This window comes from Saccopteryx bilineata, chromosome 4 (genome assembly GCF_036850765.1).
Source record: "Saccopteryx bilineata isolate mSacBil1 chromosome 4, mSacBil1_pri_phased_curated, whole genome shotgun sequence".
Lineage (NCBI taxonomy): Eukaryota > Metazoa > Chordata > Mammalia > Chiroptera > Emballonuridae > Saccopteryx > Saccopteryx bilineata.
Window position 1 is genome coordinate 60,767,937 of NC_089493.1, and position 20,715 is coordinate 60,788,651.

Sequence of the window (20,715 nt, forward strand, 5' to 3'; positions counted from 1 at the left end):
TTTCCCAGTGCTCCAGAATCACATTTTCAACTGTCTGCTGATCATCTCTTATCAGCTACTGATCAAGACAATTAAAAGAAATATATATTTGTGTGTGTGTGTGTATAGATAGATAGATATTTCACAGGAACAAAAGTGAACATAGATTACATGTACTTCTTCCTACCTAATTCTCAGATTTGCAAATTTTCCCATAAGCTTTTTTCTAAACCACTTATTTTGAAGTAATTTTTTTTTTTTTTTTTTTTTTAGAGAGAGAGAGAGATGCGGGGTAGGGACAGGCAGGGACAGACAGGAAGGGAGAGAGATGAGAAGCATCAATTCATCATTGTGGCACCTTAGTTGTTCATTGATTGCTTTCTCATATGTGCCTTGACCAGGGGTGGGGGGACTCCAGTTGGGCTAGTGACCCCTTGCTCAAGCCAGTGAACTTTGGGCTCAAACTAGTGACCATTAATTAGGTCATGTCTGTGATCCCATGCTCAAGGTGACGACCCCGGGCTCAAGCAGCTGAGCCTGCGCTCAAACCAGATGAGCCTGTGCTCAAGCTGGTGACCTCAGGTTTCAAACCTGGGTCCTCAGTATCCCAGTCTGACGCTGTGTCCACATGCCACCTCCTAATCAGGCCTTAAGTAATTTTAAGTGTACAGGGAAATTGCCAGGATAGTTCAAAGAACTCCTATATCTCCTTCACCTTGATTCCCCAGCTGGTGACATCACATTTTCACTCTCCCTCTCCCTCTTTCTCTCCTTTCTTCCTACACATACATATACATATACATACACACACACACACACTCTCTCTCTCTCTCTCTCTCTCCCCCCCCCCACCTGACTAACTTATCTGTCTCATTGAGACTTAACTATATAGTACCACGTCCTTTAGGAACTTTTTCCTGACGCCCACTCCAGTCAGGGATAGATGCCCCCCGAGGAATCGCTACAGCAGTGCCCCATTGCCACGCGGTTTTATTATGACATCTGTGCACTCGCCTTTCCCAGGAGGCAGTGAGCACCTCCAGGGTAGGAGCCACAGCTCCCGCCCCCAGCCTGGAGCGTGGCACATGGCAGCGATTAGATGATGCATGTTGGGTAAACAAATACACATACAATTTTTGCTATAAATTTTTATCCTTTCTAACGTGCAAACAGTTGGAAAAGCAACATTTGAATTACATGAACTTACTTTACGAGAACAACAGGTACTGTGGTTAAGCACCATTAGACATTTTTTGAGACTAGGAAGGGGAGGATGGGAATAGACTGCTGATCTTCCAGCAGTAGAAATGGTTGACTCTCCTTATTCTATGAGATATCTGAAAAGTATGACTGACATTTTTACATTTGCTAGCAGTTGAACTGAATTGAACACACCATTGGGTGAGGAATAACCTTCAGACTAAGACAAACAATTACGGTCCTTGAATTCAATTATTAATATACCATTGTAATTAGCTTCCCTACCCCCACCCCAGAACATTCTTTCCATTTCTTCTACATTTTAGCATATATTTTCATTTCTATAGCTAATGCACACAGAAACTACATCGTTTCCTATTTGAATTCATATTTCCTATGAAGTATGTCTCGACTTACTTCCTTTTAAATTTGTGTGGCTGATTCCCAGCTAGCTATACAAGAGCATGGGACTTTGTTTAAAACTCTTATTTCTAGGCCCTGTCCTTAGAGTTTGGGATTCAGCAGGTCAGAAAAGGATCCCAAACATGGGCATTTGTTAAGTACTTTAAGGATTCTGACAGGCTGCTGGATTTAGGGGCCTGTTTCTAAAATACACTGCTAGAGGGGAGTGCAACATAACCAAAAGTCAAAATAACCTGGAGATGTTTTCTCTGAACACATGTACCCTGATTTATCAATGTCACCCCAATTAAAATTAATTTTAAAAAATTACACTGCTAGAGTAGTTTTTTGTTCACTTTAGAAGTGAAGGCAATTAAATTAAAAAAGGCTGCCTATAACCATAAGCCAAACAAACTGCTCTATCTGCTGTGAAATTTAAAGCCAATAATTTTGGGTTTGCTGTGTAATTTGTCTGATACCCTCACATTCTTTTCACTTGAGTGTCAGTCCAGGGGAAGAAGCAGTCTTTTCCCATCCCGAAAGGCCAGTATAATCCTGTTTGTATATACTGTAAGCTTCAAGTAATTATCTAACTTCCCATTATTGTACCATATTCTGGGCAAATTACCTGCCTCTGATCAATAAGACTTCTTTTTAAGTGCTGTAAATTGAAACCAAGAAATGAAAATTCTGATCAATGTTCAGCCAGAACTAATTATTTTAAATCTTCTGAAAAACATTGCAGTTACTGAGAACGTAGATTTCCTATTATTGGACCTGGTATATTTATTTTAATATATGGAATGAGTTATTTTCCGGGGTTTTTTTTGTTCCAACAAAAGAGCTGAAATATTTCACACTTGATCACGTTATTAACCAAAGACACTGGGGGAAACACTGTTTTTATTTCATAGTTCTTAAAGAACTTGATATTTTCCTTTCTCTCTTTCACATGCACACACTCAGTTTGCTGTGAGAAATTCTAAAATGAAAATCTGTTTACTCATCATGGTATAGGAAGTTGAGTAATAATCTAAAGAAATCAATTCTTGTTGATCTTCACTGTGATATGTGATACCACTTTTTTCTGGAAATGCTGTTTTTAAAAATTGACGGGTAATTGCCTTTCTCAAAAATGTAAGCATTAAGAGAAATCACAAATAAAGAAGCAAAGAGTCATCTAAATATCAGCCCCTTGAAGCAAGTATTTTTTTCCTTGTTCCATTTCCATTTTTGTCCACACATTATTTTTACAGAGTTGTAATTGCACTATAGACATATTGTCTTCTACTTAGGTTGCTACTTTAGTTACATTGTCTTTATGTTACCACATAGTTTTCTAATTGTTTTAAATGTCTGTGTAATATTATATTGGGTAGTAGTACCATTGTACTCTTGGACTTTCCAATATTCTTAAATGTTCACATTATTTACAAAGTTAAAAGATGGAGCTTCCTTGTTGACCGATTCTGTGGTTCACATGAGAAAGAGTGTATGTTTTGATCCAGGATCTAACATATAAATCATCTGATTACATGGACCATTTAAACAGATAATTTTCTCATAGAGCTGAAAGACTTACTGTGCGTATGATATTTGTGCCTGTGAGTAAGAGTGTTCTTTGTAAATGGGATGAGAGCTCATCCCAGGCTTACTGGTTTTTTACTTGCCACCATATATTTTCCTTCTGAAATTTCAGTCTGATTTCCCTAGTCATGTGACCTAGAAGCCGGAAGCTAAGTACAAGAATGGATTCAGAACTCTGAGATCCTCAAAGAATATGGTTTTCTTATTCTTCCCCATCATCTCGCTAATTAGTTTAAGAAAGTTAAACAAAGTTCTTTCTGAGTTTTGCTACGATGGCTACTTTATTTATTTGTTTTTGTTTTGAAATATTACATTTTTTTCAAAATCATATTTCAGTTTCCATTGAGGGTAAGGGTCACCTGGTTAGACTGTACTCTAAGCAAATGTTTCCTCTTTTCTTAAGTAGCTAAACAATTGATAACAGTGCATTAGTTGGGTGTTTATAAAAAAAAACCCCAGGTATTCTGCACCCTAAAATTCCTGAACACCAGTTGCAAAAAAATATATTGTCTGAATTTTTCGTACTAAATGCCACTACTTTACATGATATGGATTCCTTTAGATATTTCTTTTCTTCTTTTTTTTTTTTTTTTTTTGTATTTTTCTGAAGTTGGAAACGGGGAGGCAGTCAGACAGACTCCCGCATGCGCCCGACCGGGATCCACCCGGCATGCTCACCAGGGGGCGATGTTCTGCCCATCTGGGGCATCGCTCTGTTGCATCCAGAGCCATTCTAGCACCTGAGGCAGAGGCCACAGAGCCATCCTCAGCGCCCAGGCAAACTTTGCTCCAATGGAGCCTTGGCTGTGGAAGGGGAAGAGAGAGACAGAGAGGAAGGAGAGGGGGAGGGGAGGAGAAACAGATGGGCGCCTCTCCTGTGTGCCCTGGCTGGGAATTGAACCCGGGACTCCCGCACGCCAGGCCGACGCCTTTAGATATTTCTATCGTGGTAACACAAAGGCTACCAAGAGAGAGATGAGATATCTGACTGACTTAAACATGTTTTCAATTGAGTATTTGGAATTGAGGTCAGCATGAATTCAAGGGAATTTTGAAGTTAGAATGGGTATTTTGATGAGCAGACTATAAATAATACTGCATTTTCCCCATACAGTAAAGCCACAAAACGCAAGGTAGTCTTTGTTATTCAGGATACAGTTAATTTTGCCTCATCGTTTAATTTTAGAACTTCAATTTTAAAGTTGTTTGCATCAGTTCAAGGCACACGGGTTGAAACTGAGAATGCCTCCTTTTTCTTTTATTTTTTAATTCTAGAAGTAATATATGCATTACTAAATATTTGGAGAACAATGAACTAAAAGAAATCTCCCATGATATCTTTTCCTTTACCCAAACTTCTACTAATATTCTGTTCTAGTTTTTTTTTCCTTAGGTACTTTTTTCTTTCCATTTTTGTAACATATTTTATATGTAACTTGAATCAGATTTATTTCACTTAACATTGCTTCATGATTTTTTCCTATGTTTACACTCTTTGTATCAGTCGTAATTTTTGTAAAACATTCCATTCCTACAGGGGTTGTCAAACTTTTTATAAAAACCGCCCACTTTTGCAGTGCTGGTCAACCTACCGCCCACTAGTGGGCGGTCCAGCTTTCATGGTGGGCCAATCGCAGCGCTGTTTGGTTGCGCGGTAGGGACCAGGTTGACCAGCACTGCAAAAGTGGGCGGTTTTTATAAAAAGTTTGAAGACCCCATGTCCACGATGATGATTATTAGGACCCTGGTCCACACACCATGTTAGTATTACTCATAGACATCATGGAAGTGATCCGATTCTGCCCTGATCAGCCTTTTTCAATCAGTGTTGAGCACTTTCTACTGAATTTCTTTCTACCTGTCTTCTTTTTATGTTTGGTGGGGGTGGTCTGAAGGGAGAGAGCTGGTTGTCATCCACTTCATGGGAGAATGTTTTTGTCTTTCTTTCCTCAGTGGTGAAAGCGGTGCTGGAAAGACAGTGGCAGCTAAATACATCATGAGCTACATCTCCCGAGTGTCTGGAGGAGGCCCCAAAGTCCAGGTGAGATGTGATGTGGCCCATTTTGAGACCCTGTCCTACGTGAAATGTAAGAGGCTCCATTCTTCTTCCACGGAAAAAATATTGGTTCTCAAGAAACTTGAAATCTACAAAGAAATAGCATGTTACAAAATGGAGATGCCACGGTAGAATGAGCTCCTACCAACCAGTAAAAAGATAAAAAATACGGAAGGAAAATAAACACAAAGAGCATAAAAGACAACTTAGAGAAGGAAATATAAGTGACTCGTAAAATGGAAATTTGTTTACCCTCATGATAATAAGAATAATGTAGGTTAAAATTTTACCAAAACACTATTCTCTTAACTGTCAGAATGGCAGAAATCGTGTAGTGTTTTAAACATTCTGTTGGTAAAAAGAGGGATGTAGCTGCTCATACATTCCCGGTAGGAGCTTGAATTAGTATACTCTTCTGGAAGGCATTTCAGCAAACTCTGTTAAACATGTGTGTACCCTTCGACGTGTTTAATTCTGCTTAAGAGAATATATCCTGTAGAGGTGCTGAAATATATGCAAAATGGTACTTGTATGAAGTTTTTTGATGTGGCATTCTTTTGTGATGTAAAAGACTAGAGACAACTTCAATGTTCATCAGTCAGTGACTGGTGAAATAATGTATGGTTCAGAAAGGAAGTTAATATTAGCCATAGAAATGAAGCTCCATGTTCTGAGAGGCAGTGATCTCCGAGCTATATCATGAATTGCAGAAAGCAAGGTTTTGGACATTTTGTATAAGGTTCTGCCCTTTGGAGGGTGGGGGCAGGGAGCGAACATATATCAATACCTTTTGGATATGTATAACATTTCTCTCGAAGGATATATAAGAAACTGATGATGATTCCTTCAGGGAGGAAATTGAGGAGCCTGAGGGGAGGGCATACTCTCCCTATATACCCTTTGAACCTTTTTATGATTGAACTATGTGAATAAATTTCCAATTCAAAAAATTTACAAAAATTTTAAAATGGTGAGGGAGAGAGAAAAAGGAAGAAGGAAAAGGTTAAAGAGTAGACACTAGAAAAGGAAAAGGCCCAGAGACTGCAGGAGAAAAGAAAAGGAAGGAAATAAAAGGTAGGCAGAGAAGCCCCACATTCAAGCGGACAGTGTGGAGAATGGGGTGGGCATAGCCGTGTCTTACTCTGCAGTTATGCCCTGCTTAACTGTCAGGATATGTGCTGGGAACTGCGTCATTAGGCCTATTGCTGCTAGGCTACATGCCTGCACATCATGGCTCTGTACAAATCAACAGGAGATTAAATCAAGCACAAGAGAAAATGATGCAATCAAGAGATGTAATAAACGCGAGGTATGAGGCTTCTCTGCTGGTATACCACAGTATTCTTCTCAGCAAACTTTCATGGAAGTAGAAAGCATACATTTTTAAAATAACAAAAAATATAGTACAGTAAATGCACAAACCAGTAACATAGTTGTTTATTATCACTGTCAAGTATTATGTACTGTGCGTAATTGTATGTGCTGAACGAAAGGAAGATTTAGAGCAGCACTGTCTCGTAGAAAGTTGGCGCATGTCATGTACATAATTTAAAATTTTTAAGTAACCACATTACAAAAAAGTAAAAAGAGGCCTATCAAATTATTATTATTTGATCTGCAACATGGCTAGGCTCAACTGAATGGGCTGTAAGTGTAGAATACACACTGCCGCCACCAGAGCCATTCTAGCGCCTGGGGCAGAGGCCAAGGAGCCATCCCCAGCACCTGGGCCATCTTTGCTCCAATGGAGCCTCGGCTGCAGGAGGGGAAGAGAGAGAGAGAGAGAGAGGAAGGAGAGGGGGAGGGGTGGAGAACCAGATGGACGCTTCTCCTGTGTGCCCTGGCCGGGAATCGAACCCGGGACTTCTGCACACCAGGCCGACGCTCTACCACTGAGCCAACCGGCCAGGGCCTCAAATTAATTTTTTAAATCTATTTTATGTCCTGACCGGGCGGTGGTGCAGTGGATGGAGTGTTGGACTAGGATGCAGAAGGACCCAGTTTCGAGACCCCGAGGTCGCCAGCTTGAGCGAGGGCTCATCTGGTTTGAGCAAAAGCTCACCAGCTTGGACCCAAGGTCGCTGGCTCGAGCAAGGGGTTACTCAGACTGCTGAAGGCCCACAGTCAAGGAACGTATGAGAAGGCAATCAATGAACAATTAAGGTGTTGTAATGCGCAACGAAAAGCTAATGATTGATGCCTCTCATCTCTCTGTTCCTGTCTGTCTGTCCCTGTCTATCCCTCTCTCTGACTCTCTCTCTCTCTCTGTCTCTGTAAAAAAAAAAAAATCTATTTTATGTAACCCGCCATATCCCAAAACATTATCATTTCAGCATACAGTCAATATTAAAAATTGATGAGATATTTCACATTCTGTATTCTACACTTACAGCCCATTCAGTTGAGCCTAGCCATGATGCAGATCAAATCCACATGTGGCTCATGGCTTCCATATTAGACAGTGAGTGCAGCTCAAGAACCTAGATCAGTATGGTGCAGTCCACTTGCTTTATTCCAGTCACGTAATCACACCCTCTCCCTAGCAGATGGATATGGAGACAGGAATTCAGGTTGCTGTTTTGTGAGTGGGCTGATCCTCTACTGTAATTTGCTTTCTCTTTTACCCAATACATTTACCACAGAATGCTATTGGACATCTTGATAGTGTATGGATAGATGGATAAATGGATGGGGCTACATGCATAAAGATTCTTGATTAACAAGACAGTAATTAAAGAAGGCAAGAGACAGGGAAAAGCCTTTCTTTTGCTCTATCCCCATGAGAAGCTGAGTGTTGATAAATGATATAGGCTTGTCTGACCTGCAAACAACAGATAACTGATTAGTGAAGATCCACATATCAAAATTGATTTTACCAAAAAAAAAAAGCAAAGGTTGTATAAATCCATGAGTCTTTAAAAGAGAGTTGGTGGCTTGGAAGTAATGTTTCTAAGCTTTGAAACTAACCTCATAAAGAGACCACCCAGAATTTTCCTTTGATGCCATCGCTAATGACATGTCTCTGGACAATGTAAATCCAGTTCTTCCTCTTCTGAATGTTCAGGAGGGTACCAAAGGGAACACTTTGGCTGTTGCATAGTCAATTAGTAGTTAATGCCTTAATCTAGTCCTCTATTCTCCAGACCATGACTTCGTGGCCAGACTGCAGACGTTTAATGTTGACTTTTCTCTTCCTGTTTTCCTATGAGGACAATGATACAGAGCTCTTGGCTTGAAATTAGTCAGTAGCTACAGAACACAAACCCCAAGACTTGTTATTTCTGGAACGTGTTTTTAACCATAAAAATGTGAATAATTAGAAGTACAAGGAATGACTCACTTGTTGAAAGACTTCTCCAGCATCAACTCCTATCTATTGAGCTATCTTGCCTGTGGCGTGTTTTGCACACTTTTTAATCTGGCACAGAATTGGGCTGTTTGAAACCCAAATTCTGCCCCTCCAGTAGGCTGGGTAATTGTTCTGTACAAGCCAGCATTAGCCCTACCTGCTTCAATTTGATTCCATCCTGGCAGAACCAGCTGCACCAGGAAGATGGTTAGACATGCAGACTCTCGGGTCCTGCCTTGGACCTACTGAATCCTCTATCTGCATTTTAACAAAGTCCCGAGGTGGTTCTCACATATTATAGTTTTGGAAGCACAGAACTCTGAGACTACAACCTTGTTTGAGGAGAAGAAACTGTAATTTCTCTGCAGGTACCTGTCACTGGCAGTGAGGAGGGTGGAGGTGGTGCTGCAGCAGGCAGTAGAGCAGGGATAGTTGGTTGGGTAGAGAGGGCAGTGGTAGTAGAGATTCTGATCAAAACGGCAGGGTGAGCATAGCTGGTCTGGAAGCCCAGCCAGGTAAGGTTTGTAGATCTCGATTTAGTGGCGGCAGCTAGCTCCAGGAATCTTGCTTGAATGAAGTCAAGGGAGTTGGAACACACACACACACACACACACACACACACACACACACACACACACACACACGTTGAGAGGAAAGAATAAATCCTCTAGAAACCGCAGGGACATATGGATTTAAGGCCTCTCACCTGACTGCATTTAGAAACCAGGTCTTTAGGGAAAGTTTGGCTTTCTACGATGTGGTGTGTGTTTGCACTGTCCTAACCACGGGTCTGTTTGCTGTAACAGCATGTCAAGGACATCATCCTGCAGTCCAACCCGCTGCTGGAGGCCTTCGGGAACGCCAAAACTGTCCGCAACAACAACTCCAGCCGATTCGTAAGTCTTCCCTGTTTCAGGAAGTATCACCTGGTTGAGGATGGGGATACACCTGTTCAGTCCAGCTCCCTGAGGAAACGGGGGCTTTCCACATATCATCAGAAGGCTGCCTTTCTCATCTTTTCCTCATTTGCTCTTGCGGTGTGCCGCCACGCTTCAATTTGCTCTTTAACTGAAGTTAGTTTTGAACCCCAGGATAGAAATCAAATAATTTTTAAAAACAGTTCTCAAACTTGAGTTGCCTTCCTAAGGAAAATAAAACGAGGTAAGAATGTCAACTTTGGTGCTAGAGTAGTTGCTCTGTGCCCTGGAGAAAAGGCCTTCTTTCCCAAAGAGGTGAGTAGACTATCTCCCAAAGCCTCCTCTTGGCTTCTGCTTCCCAGATGGGGTCTGTGGGAAATGAAGGGAACAGATACTGATCCGGCACCGTGAGGAGAGCCTTCCTCCTCTCTGTCCGCAGAGTGAGCCGCCGCCGCCCCCACCCCTTATAGCCTGATGTGTTTGTTTTATGTACAGTCATGTAACATAATAGTACTCAAAGATGATTGGTCTGAACTGACAGATTACCTCCTGACTGGCCCACTTACCCAAGATAATAAAAATGTCAGCCAAGTGCATTATCACCATTGCCCATGAAAATGTTTTTCTGTCTGAGTGTCTTCTGAGGATTGGAAGGCTGGCAGGAATGAAAATAAATACATTCCCCATGACAAAAAGCCACATTTACCCCCAAAAAAGGAGTATTTGCCCAGGAGCTTCGCTTTATGTAGATTTTGCATTTTATCTTATAGATTATGTCTGGCAGTAAAACATTCAAAGAGCCATCTGTGAGGCTGCTTCTGGACCATTTTAAAATAAATAAGTGGGAATTTTGGAGAAAAACGATTCTTTTTCACCCTTCTACTTTGTAAAGAAGCTTCTATTTTCTTTTTTTTCCTTTTTATAAATAAATTTTTATTTTAATGGGGTGACTCAAGAAGCTTCTATTTTCTAAGAGAATTCTTATCCTGCAGTAATTAAGTTCCCTGGTGATTTATATCTGGCAGAATTAACCTCATTTTTCTTGCTGTTCAATATTTATCAAACTATTTAATCATTTGTTAATCTATTTACTTATTTATTTTTGTTTAATGCATGGGTTGTGTTATCTTGAAGAAATTTCTAGGTAGTACAATAAGGAAAAAGGTGTGAATGAATTTTCCACATGATGTTTTTTATTTTTTTTTCAATCTCCATCTGCCTTGTAAAAATGGCCTTGACCAAATTTAGCTCTTTGGCTATACATCCCCCTTCTTTTGCCTTCCCTAGAAAGCAGAAGATAATTAAATCAGTATTTCTCTTGAATTTTCCAATACAAATTATTCTTTATCCTTAGACAAGGATGATACATTGGTAAATTTTTGTAAAACGAAACAAAAATGCCCAGCTATTAGTATTTTCCTGATTACAAAATAGTGTTACACAACCCTGATGAAAAGATGGGAAAGATATGGACAGGCAGTTGACACACACAGAGTAACATCTAATGGACATCAAAAGATGTTCCTATGAATATGAGAAAAATGTAAATTAAAATGATATATCATTTTCTGTCTCTGAGGTGGGCAAACATTAAGGAGATTGATAATACCAGAGAAAAGATGCTATTGGTTGAAAATGGACACATTTTCCCAGGATAGCAATCTTTATCAAAATTGAAAATTCTCATTGTCTTTTTTTGTTTTCTTTTTCCAAGTGAGAGGAGGGGAGATAGAGACAGACTCCTGCATGAGCCTTGACCAAGATCTACCTGGCAGCCCCCGTCTGGGGCTGATCCTCAGCATCTGGGGCCGATTTGCTCAAACCAATTGAGCCATGGCTTTGGGAAGGGAAGAGAGACAGAGAGAGAGAGAGAGAGAGAAGGGGGAGATGGAGAGGTGGAGAAGCATATGGTTGCTTTTCCTGTGTGCCCTCACTGGAAATCGAACCTGGGACATCCTTATACCAGGCTGATGCTCTACCACTGGGCCAACTGACCAGGGCCTGCTCATTGTCTTTGACCCAACAATATTTTTAGGTTATAATATCTAATTTCTCTGTTGATAATGACTTATTTAAAAAGATACCATAATAAATTGTTAATTTTTTTAAAGGTTATAAGTACAATATTTGTTTTATGATCCAATTTTTATTTTAAAATGCATATTATAAAAACATAATTAAGGATAGGAGATCCAAGATGGTGGTGGATTAGGAGGAAGTTACACTCATGTCCTCCTAGCACTGTAACAAAATTGCAACTAAATTATAGAACAATCAACCTGGATGGCTATCTGAAGACTAGTTGAATATAGTCTTATTGCTAAGGATATGCAGAAGAAAACATATTGAGACTGGTAAGAATGGCAGACCACACACAGCAGTTAAGAATCAAGAGGGCCCTGGCCGGTTGGCTCAGCGGTAGAGCGTCGGCCTGGCATGCGGGGGACCCGGGTTCGATTCCCGGCCAGGGCACATAGGAGAAGCGCCCATTTGCTTCTCCACCCCCACCCCCCCCCTTCTTCCTCTCTGTCTCTCTCTTCCCCTCCCACAGTGAGGCTCCATTGGAGCTAAGATGGCCTGGGTGCTGGGGACGGCTCCATGGCCTCTGCCCCAGGCGCTAGAGTGGCTCTAGTCATGACAGAGTGATGCCCCGGAGGGGCAGAGCATCGCCCCCTGGTGGACAGAGCGTCGCCCCTGGTGGGCATGCCGGGTGGATCCCGGTCGGGCACATGCGGGAGTCTGTCTGACTGTCTCTCCCCGTTTCCAGCTTCAGAAAAATACAAAAAAAAAAAAGAGAATCAAGAGGGATATCTCAAGGGCAAAAAGTCCTTCCTAAGAAGTGAGGAATTTTAACCCCACACTGTGGTCCCCAGCCTGGAGTACCAGTGCTGCAAAGAGGAGTCCACATAACAACTGGCTATGAAAATCAGTGGTGATTCCAGCTGCCCACATGAGATGGGACACTGCTGTAAACCCTGGTGCCCTTTTATTTTTTTATTTTTATTTTTTTAAATATTTTTCTGAAGTTGGAAATGGGGAGGCAGTCAGACAAACTCCCGCATGCGCTCGACCGGGATCCACCCAGCATGCCCACCAGGGGGCGATGCTCTGCCCATCTGAGGCATCGCTCTGTTGTGACCAGAGCCATTCTAGCACCTGAGGCAGAGGCCATGGAGCCATCCTCAGCGCCCAGGCCAACTTTGCTCCAATGGAGCCTCGGCTGCGGGAGGGGAAGAGAGAGACAGAGAGGAAGGAGAGGGGGAAGGGTGGAGAAGCAGATGAGTGCCTCTCCTGTGTGCCCTGGCCAGGAATCGAACCCAGGACTCCTGCACGCCAGGCCAATGCTCTACCACTGAGCCAAACGGCCAGGGCTCCTGGTCCCCTTTTAAAAGGCCAGTTCAGAAAATCTCATTCATTCGAGGGTCATACAGAGAGAGATTAGGTTGTGTGGCTTCAGAAACAGGGCTGGAAGACAGCCAGCAATGTCCTTGTGCTGAATACCTCTCTCCTACTGACCACAACACCATCTTTTCTGGGTTGAGCACTCCTCTCCGTATGGCATTAGTCTGGGGAAGCGTACTGGCCCCACTCTGCCATCTCTCTAAGGCAGTGGTTCTCAACCTTTCTAATGCTGTGACCCCGCAATACAGTTGCTCATGTTGCGGTGACCCCAAACCAAAAAATAATTTTGGTGGCTACTTCATAACTGTAATTTTGCTACAGTTATGATTCGGAATGTAAATACCTGATATGCATTATGTATTTTCCGATGGCTTTAAGCGACCCCACCGGGGTTGCCACCCACAGGTTAAGAACTGCTGCTCTAAGGTCCTGCACTGCCAACTCGCACCTGGTGGAGCGATTTGTTAGCAGTGGCCAGTTGGGGCTCCCATTGCAGTCTTTCTTGAAAAACTCTTGAGGAATTTCAGGCAAGCTCAGAGAGGTGCCAGAAATGCACAGGGAGAGACTGAGCTCTGTGGCTTTAGGGAAAGGGGCATTTTTCCACAGGTGCCTAGCAGACGCCACTGTTCCTGTGCACAGCCCTTCCTTCACAAGGCCAGATCTTAATCTGTCTGAGTCTGATGAACTCCACTGGCTCCACCCTAATGACTCACTGAGACCCCACCTTACCACAAAGCTCCCCAGCCCCAGCTGGGTGGCAGCTGGCCTTGGTGTACCCTGATGCTTTTGATGAGTGACCTCAGACCCAGCACTGGTGCTGAATTTGAATCTGTATTAACCTAGTAAACACCACTCGCCCCTCTCAGTGAGGTGACTCATTGAGAACTTAACTCACACAATTTATGTATTTCCTAAGGCTATTTGAGAGGCTGAACCTAACGAATGGGCAACAGGCAGAGGCAACAGATCTTGGGGTGCCTTGGGCCTTTTGCTGACATGCCCCAAACCTGGTATTAGTGACAGTTGGCTTCAGTATGCAGCTTGGCCCCTCCTACATGCACCCAGACCCAGCATAGACAGTTAACAACCATGAATTGCCTTGTAGCTCCTAACAGGTAGCTCAGAGCTGGTTCCAGTCAGCATATAACATTGACCTGAACAGGACTCTCTCCCAAGAGGCCAGAACCAATACAATGGTGGCAGGCTTCAGACCACACCAGACCACAACCTAAGTAGCTTTACGAACTGCACACCCAAAGGAGGGTTTTGGCAGGCACCAGACTTTTCTGAGGCAAATTCTGCTTATAAGGGTCAACCCCTGAACAGCACCTCATACACATTGGTCAGAGTCAATCCTCACAGTCAGCCAACCTGAGGGCCAACAGCAATCAACATTCAATTACAACAGGAGAGCTCGCATAACCCACACAAGGGACACTCCTGGAGCACCCAGCTCAGGTGATCAGGGAGACTGCACTACTGAGACTCACAAGACACCTACTACATAAGACCACCCTACAAAGACTGGAAGCCATTGCAAATCTACCTAACACACAGAAACAAATGCAGAGAAGCAGTCATAATAGGGAGGCAAAGAAATATAACCCCAATTGAAAAAAACAGGAGAAATCCGCAGAAAGCGAATTAAATGAAATGGAGGCAAGCAATGTACCAGATACACAATTTAAAACAGTGGTTATAAGAAAACTCAACGGACCCTGACTGGTTAGCTCAGTTGGTTAAAAGCGTCATCAGAAAATGACAAGGGTTTGATCCCTAGTCAGGACACACACGGGAAGCAACCAAAGAATGCACGACTGAGTGGAACAACAAATGAATGCTTCCCCTTCCTTTCACTCTCCCTTTCTCTCTCTATTTTTCTTTTTAAAAATATCAAGAAAAATTAAGTCCTGGCCAGATAGCTCAGTGTTTGGAGCATCTTTCTGGAGCACAAAGGTTGCCAGCTTGATTCTTCAGTCAGGGAATATACAAGAGCAGCTTGAAGTTCCTGTCCCTTTCTCTCCTTTCCTCTGCCTTGCTCTAAAAAAAAGGTGGGGAGGAACACTCAAGGAACTACAGGGAAGAATGGGTGAACTCAGTGAGAATGTAAAAAAGAGATAGAAAGCATAAGAAAGGACATAGAAATCATTAAAAAAAGAACCAATAAGAAACAATAAACACAATAATTGGAATGAAGAATACATTAGAAGAAATTGACAGCAGATTAGATAAAGCAGAGGATGGAATCAGAGATTTGGAAGACCATGCATCAGAAGCACTCAATCAGCCTGACTGGGCAGTGGAGCAGTGGATAGAGCATCGGACTGGGATGCAGAGGACCCAGGTTTGAGACCCCAAGGTCACCAGCTTGAGCGTGGGCTCATCTGGTTTGAGCGAGGCTCCCCAGCTTGAGCCCAAGGTCTCTGGCTCAAGCAAGGAGTCACTCGGTCTGCTGTAGCCTCCCCCCCTGTCAAGGCACATATGAGAAAGCAATGATTGAGCAACTAAGGTTCCACAATGAAAAATTGATACTTCTCATCTCTCTCCCTTCCTGTCTGTCCCTCTCGGTAACGCTCTCTGTCTCTGACACAAAATAAATAAATAAATAAAATTTAAAAAAAGAAAGAAAACAATCAGAGCAGCAAAAAGAAAAAAATTTTTTTTTTAGTTGAAGATAGTCTAAGGGACCTCTGGGACAACAAGAAGCATAAGCATAACAATATCCACATCATAGGGGTACCAGAAAGATTAGAGAGAGAGCAAAGGATTGAGAACCTTTTTGTACCTGGTTCTCAGGGAAAAGATTCACAAGTCCAAGAAGCACAGATGGTCCAAAATAAGATGAATTCAAAGACTCCCATACCAAGATACATTATAACTAAAACAGCAGTTTAAAAACAGAGAACCTTAAAAGCATCCAGAGAAAGACAGTTAACTTGCCTTTAAGGGAACTGATATAAGACTGTCAAATGATTTCTCAACAGAATATTTTCAGAATAGATTGGCATGAAATATTCAAAGGGATGAAAAGCAAGGACCTATAGTGAAGTCTACTCTACCCTCCAAGGCTATCATTTAAAACTGAGGAAGAAATAACAAGCTTCTTAGACAAGAAATCACTGAAAGAATTCATCACCAAACCAGCATCACAAGAAATGTTAAAGGGACTAATTTCTAATTTAAAAAGAAGAAAGAAGAAAAGTTGGGGAGACATAAATATGTATAATAAAACGGCAATAAATACATACCTATAAAGATTCTCTTTAAATACAAATGGATTAAATGTTCCAAACAAAAGACATAGGGTAGCTGAATGGATAAGAAAACAAGAGGTGTGTGTGTGTGTGTGTGTGTGTGTGTGTGTGTGTGTGTGTGTACTGTCTACAAGAGACCCACTTCACATCAAAAGACAAAACGAGTGAAAATAAAGGGATGGGAAATAATATTTTATGCAAATGGAAACAAAAAAGTATTAGAGTAGTGCTACTTGTATCAGACAAAACAGACTTTAAAATAAAGGTGATAATAAGAGATAAAGACATTACATAATGATAAAGGTATCAATTCAATCCAACAAGAAGATATAACTTTTATAAACATTTATGCACCCAACATAAGAACACCTACATATTTAAAGCAAATTTTGATGTATATAAAGGGCAGATTGACAATAATACAATCATAGTAGGGGACTTGAACACCAATTGACATCACTGGAAAGATCTTCCAGACATAAAATCAACAAGAAGACAGCTGTCCTAAATGATACATTAGACCATTAGATAAATTTAATTTATATTTTCAAAACATTTCATTCCACCTGACCAGGTGGTGGCGCAGTGGATAGAGCATCGGACTGGGATGCCGAGGACCCAGGTTTGAGACCTCGAGGTCGCCAGCTTGAGCGTGGGCTCATCTGGCTTGAGTAAAAAGCTTACCAGCTTGGACCCAAGGTCGCTGGCTCGAGCAAGGGGTTACTCCGTCTGCTGAAGGCCCACGGTCAAGGCGCATATAAGAAAGCAATCAATGTACAACTAAGGTGTCGCAACGAAAAACTGATTGATGTTTCTCATCTCTCTCTGTTCCTGTCTGTCTGTCCCTATCTATCCCTCTCTCTGACTCTCTCTCTGTCTCTGTAAAAAAACAAACAAAACAAAAAAAGTATTTCACTCCAAAGTAGCAGAATATACATTCTTTTCAAGTGCACATGGAATTTTCCAGGATTGACCACATGTTAGGTCACAAAACAATTTCAATAAATTTAAGAAGATTAAAATTTTTATCAAGCATCTTTTCCAATCACAGTAGCATGAAACTGGAAATTGATTACAGGGGAAAAAAACACACAAAAACTCTGCAAAGCACACAAAACACATGAATTCTAAATAACATGTTATTACACAATGAATACATTAACAATAAGATCAAGGAAGAAATCAAAAGATACCTTGAGACAAATGAAATTGTAAACACAACAACCCAAAATCTATGGTACACAAAGAAAACAGTTTTAAACGGAAATTCATTCCAATATAGGCCTACGTCAAGAAACATGAAAAATCTCAAATAAACAATCTAATCTTACACTTAAAGGAACTAAAAAAAGGACAACAAACAAAGTTTAAAATAAATAGAGGAGGGAAATAATAAATATCACAGTGGAAACAAATGAAATAAAGTTTAAAAAACTATAAAAAATCAATGGAACCAAGATCTGGTTCTTTGAAAAGATAAATAAGACTGTTAAACCTTTAACTAGACTCACGAAGAGAGAGAGAGAACCCAAATAAATGAAGTCAGAAATGAAACAGAAATGACAATTGATACTACAGAAACACAAAGGATTATGAGAAAATACTACAAATAATTATATGCCAACAAATTGGACAACCTGGCAAAATGGATAAATTCCTAGAAACATTTAATCCAAGATTGAATTAGGAAAAAACAAAAATCTGAACAGACCGATTACAACCAATAAGACGAATCAATAATTTAAAAACTTCCAGCAAACAAAAGTCCTGGATCAGAAGGGTTTGCAGGTGAATTTTACCAAACACCTATTGAATTAATACCTATTCTTCTCAAACTATTCCAAAAATTCAAGAGGACAAGAGACTCCAAACTCATTATCCCAATTTCAAAATCTGATAAAGACAAAAAGGAAAGAAAATTATTGGCCAGTATCCATAACACTGGGGAACAAAATTTTTGTTGCACCCACAAAAACACTTGCTCTTACCTAATTTGAGTGTGCTATTCAAGATTTTAGGTTTTCATCTTATTGTAAAATTTTCAACATTTAGTTTAACATAATGAAGTAGAATGTCTTCTTGGGCATCATCTTTGTGAAAATATAATTTATATAATGCAATAAATACACTAAAAGATATGATTGCATCAGAATTTGTCTACAATTTCAAAATAGAACATATTAAAACATTTATTTTAATCATAAAATTTGCACAAAACTTATTTAAATTCTATTCAGGCAAAAATTTATGTTTGTAGCTCTTGCATTTGTGTACTTGTTGAGGATAATCTCGTTTGATTCTCCAGCAGTAGTCTGCTCATCACTAACAGCTCCAAGATTTTCAGGAAACTTATCAAGGTGACTATTCAGGAAGTGAATCTTTATGCTCATGTTACATCCAATGTCACGGAAAGCCAACAGCATCCTTTGAACCAGAAGTTCATAGTTTTCTGCTTTTTTTTGTTGCCAAGGATGTTCTTTGTAACTGCCACAAAAGACTGCCATGCTGCTTTCTCCTCCTTATTCATCTTCCTGGAAAATTCTTCATCATGTATGAGGGTTCGAATTTGAGGTCCATAGAATACATCTGCTTTTATCTTCTCAAAAGACAAGGCAGGGCCCTGGCCGGTTGTCTCAGTGGTAGAGCGTCGGCCTGGCGTGCAGGAGTCCCGGTTCGATTCCCGGCCAGGGCACACAGGAAAGGCACCCATCTGCTTCTCCACCCCTCCCCCTCTCCTTCCTCTCTGTGTCTCTCTTCCCCTCCCACAGCCAAGGCTCCATTGGAGCAAAGATGGCCTGGGCGCTGGGGATGGCTCTGTGGCCTCTGCCTCAGGTGCTAGAGTAGCTCTGGTCGCAACAGAGTGACACCCCGGATGGGCAGAGCATCGCCCCCTGGTGGGCATGCCGGGTGGATTCCGGTCAGGCGCATGTGGGAGTCTGTCTGACTGCCTTCCCGTTTCCAGCTTCAGAAAAATACAAAAAAAAAAAGACAAGGCAGGAAAAGCAGAAATAATATGTTGAAAGCATTCACTTTCTCTATTCAAAGCCTGAACAAACTGCTTCATTAAGCCAAGTTTGATGTGAAGTGGGGCAAAATGGATCCTGTCTCGATGAACTACAGGTTCATTCACAATATTTTGCAACCTTAATTCCAGAGCTTCATGTTTCAGCCACTCCTTCTGTGTCCAGTGTTTGTCCCGAGCTTGGCTGTCCCACAAACACAGAAAGCAAGGATACTTCGTGAAACCTCTCTGTATAACCAATTGGAACCGCTGCATAAACATTACTGTTGTGTAGAAGAACACATTTCAGACTTCGTTTAGACCTGTCAAGAAATAGCCGCCATTCTGTTGGACTGTCAGTGGTAACACCTAGCTGGCTGAGAAGACTACTGATATCATGACAGTAAACAAAGTGTTTGTCTTCGGAAAAAAAGTCCACAGAAATTTGTTCATGCTTCCTGAAATGGGATATTTTAGCTGATCAGTGAAGTACATTATTTGAAGTCTGGAGGCTAATAACTCAGCTGCTTTCTTGATAGGCCCAAATCTCTTACTAAGTCATTCAATTTGGGTTGGCTAAACTGCTGAGGGTTTAATGACTGCTTGGCATCAGAAGAAGACCCTTCAGATTCTACAACTATTTCCTCCTCATCTTATCAAAACATACTTGATCACCATGTTCGCTTTCTTCATCCTTAGAAGAAATAAAACCATTGAAAACTGGAACCAGGAGTGTCTCAGAGTGTGGGATAGGTCATATTGCTGAAGGAATATTAGGATATGCAATTATATGCCATTTTTTCTTGCCGATGCCCTTTGTATGGATCAGACAGAAATAACAGTCACTGCTGTGGTCCTTAGGTTCACGCCAAACCATGGGAATATCAAAAGGCATTCCTTTGCGTTTTCTTTTTGTCTAGTCACGAAGCATTTCCTCACAATTATGACACACAATATGAGGAGCCCAATTCTTGTCTTTATCACCAAGGGGAACTTGAAAATAGGCAATATATGCACGTGTCACAAATTATGAAATATTGTGCCTTTGACGTTGAAGAGTGTAACAGCCACATATATAACAGAAGGTTTCAGAACTATTCTTACATTTACGCCTACTTGAAGAAGCCATGACTTAATCTTAAAACAAAATAAGAGGGTGTTTTTGTCAGATAATAATTTTTTACATTTAAAAATAACTACAATTATGTAAAAGTGATGTTTGTAAGACATTAATTGCCTTGTGGTTATGTTCAATCCAAGAGTTGTTGGCCTTTAACTCTAATTTAAAAACTGATGCATGCTATTAACTGTAACAAAAAGAAATTAAAATTGCATAAAAACTAGAGCACATCCCCAAAAACAGGTTTCAGATTTGGAATCAGTGATGCAGAAATATATAGAATCAGTTCTAAAACCTCATGCAACAGAAAATGAAAGTGTTAACAATCCTCAATAAAATATTAACAAACTGAATTCAGCAATACATTAAAAGGATCATACACTATGATCCAGTAAGATTTATTACTGGGATGCAAAGATGGTTCAGTATCCACATCAATGAATGTGAT

At 41.0% G+C, this 20,715-nt stretch overlaps 1 protein-coding gene across 1 annotated transcript in view; it reads left to right on the top strand.

The window, feature by feature from the left end:
- Nucleotides 1–20,715, top strand: part of MYO1E (myosin IE) — a 239,662-nt gene that overhangs the window by 125,401 nt on the left and 93,546 nt on the right. The window contains exons 5-6 of the mRNA XM_066275467.1: nucleotides 5,122–5,209; nucleotides 9,380–9,469. Coding sequence (XP_066131564.1) covers nucleotides 5,122–5,209; nucleotides 9,380–9,469 — 178 coding nt within the window. The remainder of the gene's footprint in view (nucleotides 1–5,121; nucleotides 5,210–9,379; nucleotides 9,470–20,715) is intronic.